Source organism: Cryptomeria japonica, chromosome 7, assembly GCF_030272615.1.
Source record: "Cryptomeria japonica chromosome 7, Sugi_1.0, whole genome shotgun sequence".
Classification (NCBI taxonomy): domain Eukaryota; kingdom Viridiplantae; phylum Streptophyta; class Pinopsida; order Cupressales; family Cupressaceae; genus Cryptomeria; species Cryptomeria japonica.
In genome coordinates, this window is record NC_081411.1 from 777,203,822 (window position 1) to 777,213,933 (window position 10,112).

Sequence of the window (10,112 nt, forward strand, 5' to 3'; positions counted from 1 at the left end):
TTTTGCCATCAGCCAACACCAACATTTTTGTGTGTAGTTGTAGGTTGTGAATATGTGATCATTTGTTTCCTCATCTTTCTTGCGTAAGAAACACATTGAGGGTCCTTCATAACCTCTAAGTTTAAACTTCTCCACAGTTAGGACCTTCCCCTGAAATGCCACCCATGCAAAGAAGCCAGCTTTTCAGAGACCAAATTTGTCCCAACATATTGTGTTAGGGATATAGTCCTTGATATTGTTTGCCTCATCATATATGGTTCTGAAACCATCTTTGCAGTTGTATTGTCCATCCTTTGATCTCGACCAAATAAGCTCATCTGGCCCATGTCTGAATGTTATTAATATGCCCTCAAGAATTTGCACCAATTCTCGGTCATTGTTGTCCACCAAGAATGGGAGCATGTTTTTCCATTCCCATCCCATTGTCGATTTTCGTGCCAATGTCAATCCCTTATATGATTACCCCATAAAGATTTCATTTGGTCTTTTATATCGGTTGTGTTCATTAGACTGTCTATTGAGGGGTAACCCCCCATAAATCTTCCCAGAACAAGGCAGTTTTACCATCACGAATATCCCAGGATAAGTGGTTCTCTATGAGCGACCGACTTTCTTTTATAAAGTTCCAGATTCTAGATCCCTTGGGTGGGTTTGTTTCCCTAAATACTACCTCTCTCTAATTTTGTGATATGTATTTTCTCCTAAGGATTCTTGCCCATTTGGCTTTTGAGGATGTGTACATTCTCCATGCCAATTTTTCCCCTAACGCTTTATTTTTCCATAGTAATTTTCTTATTCTCCTGCCTCCATCACTATTTTCTCGACATATCTTTTCCCATGATATCAGTTTCATTTTTTTTTATCCTCTGCACCATTCCAATAGAAATCTCTAATTATTTGAGTTAGTTTCTTATATGCCCCTTTTGGAAGTGGAATACATGATAGAAGATAAATAGGCATTGCTGCTAATACTATTTTTATGAGAGTTAATCTTCCTACCCCTATCAGCCATAAGGCTTTCCAAGATGACAACTTCTTCCTTACTTTTTTAATCAAGGGATCCCAAAGTTTATTGGTTATGATACCTTTGTCCAGAGGCATCCCCAAATACAAGATTGGTAGATGACCTATTTTGTACCCTAGATACAAAGCTATCTTGTAATCCTCCTGTGCTTCCATATTAAAGAAGAATATTTTTGATTTCTCCTTGTTTACCATCTCTCCTGAAGCCAGCCCATAAGATTGTAATATATTCTTAATTTCCTTGGCTTCTTTTAACTGTCCTTCCCCAAAATCATTGTGTCATCGACAAACTATTGGTGGGTACATGGTTCTACCTCACCAGTGATCTGAATCCCCGTTAGTCTGCTAGACCTCCGTGATGCATCCAAGCTTCTACCTAAGGCTTCAGACATAATTATAAATAATAATGGGGATAAAGGGTCACATTGTTTGAGTCCCCTGGATACTTCAAAGAAACCTTTCGGTTTCCCATATAGTAGGATAGAGAATCTTGGGTTTGATATGCAGAAGTAAACCCAATTGATCCATTGTTTGTTAAAGCCAAAGGCCTTCATGTAGCTACAAAGGAAATACCAATCCACTTTGTCATAAGCCTTTTTGATGTCTAATTTTATTAGCATATTAGGTTTCCCTTGGGACTAATAGGAGTACATGGGTTCCTGTACAATAATAATTCCATCCAGAATTGATCTATTGGGTACAAACCTTGTTTGTTCTTCTGATATTATGGCGGGCAGTAATGTTTTTAGTCTATTGGCCATGACTTTTGTTGAAATGGTAGAGCCAACATAGAACATAAAAAACTAAACCATGATTGCTGAGAATGGCACAAATGAAAAATATTATTGATTTGATTTTGTAGGATAAAATATATTATTAGATACTCTTATTCATTCTAAATTTGTACCTTTAAATAGGCAATACAAAACAGCAAATGGTTGTGTAACTGCACAACTGAAAACACAACCGTCGGTAGTTTTATTAATTAAATATAAACTAATGTAATAACACCAACATTAGCTAGTAGTTTATAAGTCATGTTACATAGAGAAATGGGTCTGAACTCTTCCCACTTTGAGGGGTTCTCCTTTTTGGGAATTAAGGCCAAAAAGGTGTTCTTAATCTCTTTTAGGAATTTCCCTACATTGTGGGTAGATTCCAAGGCATTGGTAACCTCATCCCCTAAGATGTTCCAACATTTCTAAAAAATGCTAGAAGGGAAGCCATCCGGTCTAGGGGCTTTGTCTCCCTGAAATTGTGCCATAGCCGTTTTAACTTCTTCATGGGTGAATTTAGAGTTTAACATTTTATTATCACCCTCTGTTATCAGTTTGGGTATGTTATTTAATAAGATTCTATTGTTAAGGAGGTCTGAGTGTTCCCAGTTGTTGAGGATATTATCAAAACACTTGGTTGCATCTTTTACGATCAGATCTTGATCCATAATGATTTGATCACTGTCATTGGTAATTTGAGTAATCTTATTTGCTTCCCTTTTCATTTTGACACTGTTGTGAAAAATTTTGGTGTTTCTATCTCCATCTTCTAGCCATGTCTCTCGAGATTTCTGTTTCCAGTATATCTCTTCTCTGGCCAGAATGCCTTCATATTCACATAAAAGAATTTTTTTAGCCTTGTATGTTTCAGAGGTCATCCCATTTTGCATCACATCAGTGTTTATTGTCTCTATTTCTTTCTCAATTCTTGACTTCTCCTCGAAGATGTTTTTAAATTTCTTTTTGTTCGAATCTAATAATTTATGCTTAACCTCTTTCAGCTTGGAGACTAGATAGTACATTTTTGATCCTACAAAGACACTCTCCTTCCACCATTTTTGTATGTTGTGGAGGAAGTCTTCATGTGTAAACCACATTCTTTCAAACTTGAAGGGACACCCAGTTTTCTCTCTTTCCCCCATAAGTTCTAAAAGTACCGGGTAGTGATCAGAGCCTGACCATGGTAATACTATAGTTTTTAGTCATGTTTTAAGATCGGTTAGATCTCCTTTAAAGAAAAATCGATCAAGTGTTTCTGCAATGTTGGAGAAATCTTTTCTTCTATTATTCCATGTGTGAAAACTCATCTCAGTTCTGATTTCAAGTAAGTTATTGTTGTTTATCAAGTTTGTGAAGTCTCTTTGTGGTTGTCTAATGGTTTTTATACCACTGCTTTTATCAGATGAGTATAAGATGGTGTTGAAATCACCACCTATGATGATGTGTTTTTCAACCTAGGTATTTAAATAGTGTTCAATTTCCTGCCACACTAATCTCTTTTTATCTGGTGGAATTGGGCCATAAACATTGATAATAATAAACTGAAGATTTAGACTAAGAGGTCTTACTTTGCCAACCATCCAATTTTGCATCTTGGTTTGACATGTGAATGTAACGGCATTTTTTCTCCATATTACACCCAGTCCCCCCGATGCCCCTGTAGACTCCACCGCTTCCATCTGCCATTGGGTGAATTTTCTACTAAAATTGTTCATATCAGTCTTGCCTAGTTTTGTTTCTTGTATCATAACTAGGTCCATAGAAAATTTTAGTATGCTTCGCTTAATCAGTCTTTGTTTGTTAGGGGCTCCCAAACCCCTAACATTCCATGTAAGTATATTTATACCTCTACGAGGGGGAGAGGAGATTTTCCTTGCCCCAACAGTGTTGTGATTTTGGCCTGCCCCTCCGCATCCCCATCCATCTTCTTTTTTCCTAAAAAAGACTTCCAACCTTTTTTGTTGCTCATGGATTTACCACGATCAATAGTTAATTTCTCACCTACCATCTGGAGGATACCTCTGTTTTGTGGGTTGGTTGAAGTATTGTTTGATACTATGTTATTTTCCGTTTCCTGCGTATTGATCAGTTCATTGATAATGAATTATCTTTCCTCATTTGCATTCAATCCTTCCACAACAAGGGATTCCTCCAGATTGGGAGAGGCTATGGTTGTATCCTCTTGAGCCACCTCAGTTGCATTGGTGATTAGTAAGGGGGTTTTGGGGGGATCTGAACCTGTTCTATATTGGAGATGTTGACATTATCTGCCCTATTTGTCAGAGTATCAATGAGTACCTCCTCGATAAATTATTTAGCTAGTTTATCCATTAAATTTTCTATAACATTGTTCAGTTCTTCTTGGATTCGGTCCTCATTATCATAAACCTGAGTTTCTTTGTTGTTATCGGCTCTGTCTAGACTGCTACTCAAGATCGGGAAAGGAGGCAGGGTTGGGATATTATCATTCTCTTACTGACCAGTGTTTATAATAAAACCGCCCCTATCATTATTAAATTGGATGTTTATCTTATCATTTGAAGCTCTATGGTTGTCATTTACTATTTCATGCGGCTTCTGCAGATTAGGGTTTGACCTTTTGCAGAAAGCTAAATCTTCTGCTATCGCACCAGTATACCATATCGATTTTAGAATGTAGCTTCCATCTATTGTTTCTAGGATTATGTTTTTTAGGTCTTCCATGTCCCTGTTTACTTCTATTAGCAATTTTATGTCAGATTTATCCGACCAACTTTTCTCTACGGCTATGAATTTGCCCAATTTATCCCCAATTTCTATAAGAATTTTGGCATGCATTAATTCTACAGGAATATTGGGGATTTCAATCCATTTTGATACCCTTTTAAATTCATATCCCTTAGCATTGAATTTAGGTTGCCAATCAATGAAATTGAAATTTACACCTTTGTAAAAAACATATTCTTCATGCAATAGTTTGGCCTTCAAGTATTTTTTCTAGCATTGAATGTGTAGAAAATTATTTTCTAGGGATGTGATACTTACCTAGCCGTGGAATGTAGTTTTCCACCATTCCACTAATCCATCGAGTGGCTGATTAATCCCTCCCCATTTCGCAAAGGGCTTGTGCCCTCTACAATAATTATTTAAATACATGGCTTCTCTGGGGTTCGAAATTTTGATGAACTCTAGGTTAGGTTTTGTCGCTGCTAAGGCACCCTCTCTCCTTGCAACATGATGGAGCGAGTCCCTAAGCTTTGAGACCGGCCTTGAATTGGCTAATTTGGGGCCATGATATGGCAATGCCCTTCCTCCATCCTTAGCGAGTCTTCTATAATCCTCCGCTCTATAGTTATGTGGACGAGAATATTGTTGTGGCTTTCGAAGGGGATGTTCGAGTCCTGAAGAATTTGCTCGAAACCCCAATGGTATGTTGTTTGCTTTGGTGGCACACTCGGGGATTCGAGAGGTGATGGGGATCACCCACATGCTTTCCAGAGAAGCCCTCGCCTCCCTCTTCTCTGCCCTAGTAGCGTTTTTGCCCAATACCAATTGCCACATGGGGTTATGTGAAGGTGCTTCCCTGCTCGATGGAGGCTTGCCAGCCATGTCGTCGTTCCTGCCCTGGTGTGGAAGAAGATTGCCATGATGTCGATGTGCAAGAGCTCTTCTTTTTTTTCCAATTCTTGCTAAAACTAATAATAATATAATATTAATATAATAGTATAATTATTATTATCATTATTATATTGTATTATATTATTTATTTATTTTATCTGATTTTTTTTTTATTAGATTATCTTTGTTAATTAATTTATATAAATAATAAGGAGAGACATCTTATGGAGGTCCTTCTTTTTATAATTAATTAGTAGAAAATAAATTTTAATATAAAAAGTACCAAAATAGCTGAAACCTATAATTTTGATTTGGAAAAATCAAACTCTTATTATATTTTGTATATTATTTTTCTTTAATTAATATATGTATCTTTTACGTTATTATTTTTGCAATGGAATAAATACATAGTAGGTATTAATCTAATCATAAAATAACGTTACTATCGGAATTGGCGAAGTGGTATTTCTTCGCTGATTTTTGTTGAATCGGAGAAAAAAAGAATTTCATATTTCTCACCAGCACAATATATGAATAATTACATTTTGAGAAAGATAACATGGCTAAAATTTCAAAGAACACGTTCATTGACCACTAAAAACCATGCAAAACATTCAAATTCCACTCTTAGCATTGGCAATATTATAAATATCAGTGTTGTTGTAAAGTTGAGCACACGCATTCAACATTAAGCTTGTAAACTTGTAAAGTTGAGCAGATTTCACATTTTTTCTGCGATGTCTACTTTGAAGGGAGCCAACATTTCTTCTGTTTCTTTCGTGGAAACACCAGAAAAATCTTTAAATCTGTGGAATGATGGGTTTGTGCAATCTATGCAAACATCATACGCGGTACTTTTCTACATTATTATGCTCTACTCATTTTGATTGTATTACTATGTTATCTATATTTCTTTTCTACATTATTCTCCTATATCTATTTTTTTTTTCTATTGATTATATATTTTTCAGGAATCTGAATACCGTGAACGTGTTGAAACACTGGTTAAACAAGTCAAAATCTTGTTAAAAGAAATGCAGACTGGATTTGATGGCGATCTAATCGAACGGCTTGAGATGGTTGATGCATTGCATTGCCTCGGAATAGATCGATATTTTCAGGCTGAAATAAAAGAGGCTCTTGATTATGTTTACCGGTCTGTTAAAATTATCTCTTAACGTTAACATTTGGATTGTTAAAATTCTTTCAGAAAGTGTTAAAACTCTTGTTAAATGGATGCAGCTTTTGGGATGGAAGTGTGGGGATAGGATTAGGCTGTGAAAGCACTACAAATGATTTGAATACAACTGCTTTAGGACTGAGAGTACTTCGACTATATCGTTATCATGTTTCTGCAGGTATTCAAATAATTCATTATGCTTTTCCATTGTTCTAATAGGGCATCTTAATTTCTGGTTCTTTTCAAAATTCTATTTATTTCGATGATTTCAAATCATTCGCAAGTTTCTTATAATTAAGGTTTAACATTTTCAATTACTGAGTCCTATTCTTGTTTATCAGTAACTAATTATTTATCAACATGCTGTATATTGAAAAGATGTGTTGAAAAATTTCAAGAACAAAAATGGGCAGTTCATTTCCCATGGAGGAGATAATGATAGTAATCTGATCGATATAAGAGATGAACACATGCTGAGAAGTATGATCAATCTTTTAAGAGCTTCAAGTTTAGCATTTCTTGGAGAGACAGTTATGAAGGATGCTAAAGTGTTCAGCTCTGCTTATCTCAAACAATTATTAGAAAAATCTGAAGATATAAAGCAGAAAAGTTATTTGAAAGAGGTAATGTATTTTTTTGGAATTTGTTTTTTCTAAATAATAGATATTAAATCTAAGGCGCAGCTTACACAAACACAAATATAAGTATCAAATTTAACATTGATTATATATATATATATTTTATTTTTTTAATTTTATAGGCTGAGTATGCTCTCCTATATGAATGGCCTTCTACTTTTCCTCGATGGGAGGCACGGAGTTATATAGAAATATATGAATTGGATAACTCGAGGTAAGAGCTATAGGATGTTATTAAAAATTTTAAATTTTTTATTTTTTATTTTTATTTTTATTTTTTTTAAGGTTAGGAATATCGTAGCTTTTTAAGATTCATTTTAATATTTTTTAATTTTTTAGGTTGAAGGACAAAATCATTTTAGAGTTGGCCAAATTGAATTTCAATATATTGCAATATATATACAAGATGGAGATGAAGAAACTCTCGAGGTAATTATTAGGGTGGAAAAAATTGAACAATTATTAACTTTATTTTTCCAATGATTTAATAGGAATCATATCTCCAAGTTTTCTAATTTAAATGTTCATATAACAAAAAATAAATTTTTATATCATAAGAATATGCATCTCATTTTAGAACATATTTTATTATGTCACTTGTTAAGTTGATAATTTTTTTTGTCTATAATTATTTAATTCATGTTTTATAAGATATTATGTTATGCAACAATTACTCTCTTTGATTTATTGAATTAAACAAGTACACATAATTTTTAAAAGCATAGCAATATTTCTCTTTAAAAAGTGGCCAATATATGCACAATCATTTAATTACTATTCTTTAAATTAGGCTTTCTAATCATAGAAGGTGTTATTAATCATCCTACTTTGTTCAATTAGGAGGATATCACTTATTCTCATTTTCATTCAAATTCAATTAGAATTTCAAGTGAAAATTAATTTGATTATTTTTCATTGCAGTTGGTGGCAAAATTCTGGGGTCTCAAAATTGATTGCAGTTAGAGAGCGCTCAATTGAATATTACTTGTTGGCAGTTAGTGCTATAGATAATGCAGAGTTTGGAAGTAGCAGAATAGCTTTGGCCAAAGCAGCAACTCTTGTTTCCTTATTAGATGATCTTTTCGATGATCACTTGACCCTTGCACAAGTTGAGCTTTTTATTAAGGCTATTATTCAAGGTTGGGATATTTCTATTGTACAAAATGTTCCAAGCAATTTTAAAAAAATTGTGGAATTTGTTTTCAAAACGTTACAAGAATTGACAACTGAGGCAACTCAAATCCAAGGACGTGACATGATGCAATTCATTACAAAAGCAGTATGTATTCTTTCCTTAAATAATTCTAGTTGAAACTATAGAAAAATAAAATTATATATTTTTTATTTTATTTAAATTGACATTAAAATTATAAAATCACTATATAGAAAAAATTAAATCATTTAATATTTAATACACATTTAGATTTTGTTCTTAAGTATTTTTTTCTAAAAGAACATTTATAATATTATAAAAAATAAATAGAAGAGTTTTAAATCTAATTTGAATTTTTAAGAATTATGTAAATATTATTAATTTACTTTCAATAATTATTGTAGATTATATAAATTAGACTTAAGTTATAGCTACATCTTATCTTTTGCGATATTGTTAAAGGAAAAATAATAAATATATTATTATAATATTTTGCATGCATAATTTTTTCAACATTTATTATTACACTTTTGAAAGATTGAAATAAGCATATTGATCATAAAATTAAATCATGGAATAAATTTTAAGAATTTCATAATATTGTGTTTTAGTGGGTAGATTATGCCGAAGCTAGTTTGAAACAAGCACAATGGAAAGAAGGTCAATATGTTCCAACCTATAATGAGTACATAAACATTGCTGCAACAACTGGAGCAAGTGGACTATTATCATTGCACCCAATCCTCTTAGCATTTCCTAATTTGGAAGATGATTCTATTGAGAAAATATTTCTCAGTAAATCAAGATTCTATGAGCTTATATGGTTGACGGGACGCATAGTGGATGATATTCATGATTTCGAGGTTTATTTCCTTCTATTTCAATTTCATGATTAATTATAGATAATTTTTTTATCATGCTTATAATATTAACATATTTTTATTCTTTTGAAGGATGACAAGCTCCATGGACAAACAGCCTCAGCAATTTCTTGCTATATGAAGGACCATCATGAATATTCAGAAGAAGATGCATTAATTCATATGAACAACCATTTTGATGAGTTGCTTACAGAATTAACATGGGAATTTCTGAATCCTGACAAAGTTCTACTAGAATGGGATAAATTATACTTCAATCTTGGTAGAGGAGATCAGAGCTTTTATATATTTGGAGATGGGTTTTCATATCATGATAAGGGAGTCAAGCAACGAGTATTCAAAGTTCTTTTTGATTTAGTTAAAGCATAGAATGATAGTGTTTATATCATATGAAGGCCAAAATAAAAGTTTACTATAGTCACATTGTCATAAATAATGGTCATTAAAGCTACATTCCTATAGAAAGATACTATACTTTATAAAATAGACTTTTACTCTTTGATAATAATTCTATTGGTTCTACACTTTATCAATGTGTTACTATAATTATTCATGCATTAGTACTTTTAATTACATGTTGGATTCCATATCTTATGAAAGTGTTAAATAATCTACATTAGATTTAATATAAATCCATCTAATGTTATATTTGGGTATAAACATAATTGAAAATATTACTAGGTTAATTATTTATACACTACATTCTATTTTTTGTGGATAGGATTAATTTACGATGCCCCTTTTTTAATGCATGTCACACATTAATTATATTTTATCTATAGACATCTACATTGGTAGATTTCCTCACAAGTTGCACATGATTTCATTATTGACATTTCACATTTGAATTGAGTCATGCTTAAT

General features: G+C 32.9%; 1 protein-coding gene across 1 annotated transcript; it reads left to right on the forward strand.

The window, feature by feature from the left end:
- The first annotated feature begins 6,012 nt into the window (after positions 1-6,012).
- LOC131068932 (longifolene synthase-like) lies at positions 6,013-9,640 on the forward strand. Its single transcript, XM_058004213.2, has 9 exons — positions 6,013-6,247; positions 6,368-6,552; positions 6,639-6,754; positions 6,955-7,199; positions 7,337-7,428; positions 7,554-7,643; positions 8,136-8,493; positions 8,979-9,230; positions 9,321-9,640. The coding sequence occupies exons 1-9, from the start codon at positions 6,134-6,136 to the stop codon at positions 9,615-9,617; spliced, it is 1,749 nt and encodes a 582-aa protein (XP_057860196.2). The 5' UTR covers positions 6,013-6,133; the 3' UTR covers positions 9,618-9,640.
- The last annotated feature ends 472 nt before the right edge of the window (positions 9,641-10,112 follow it).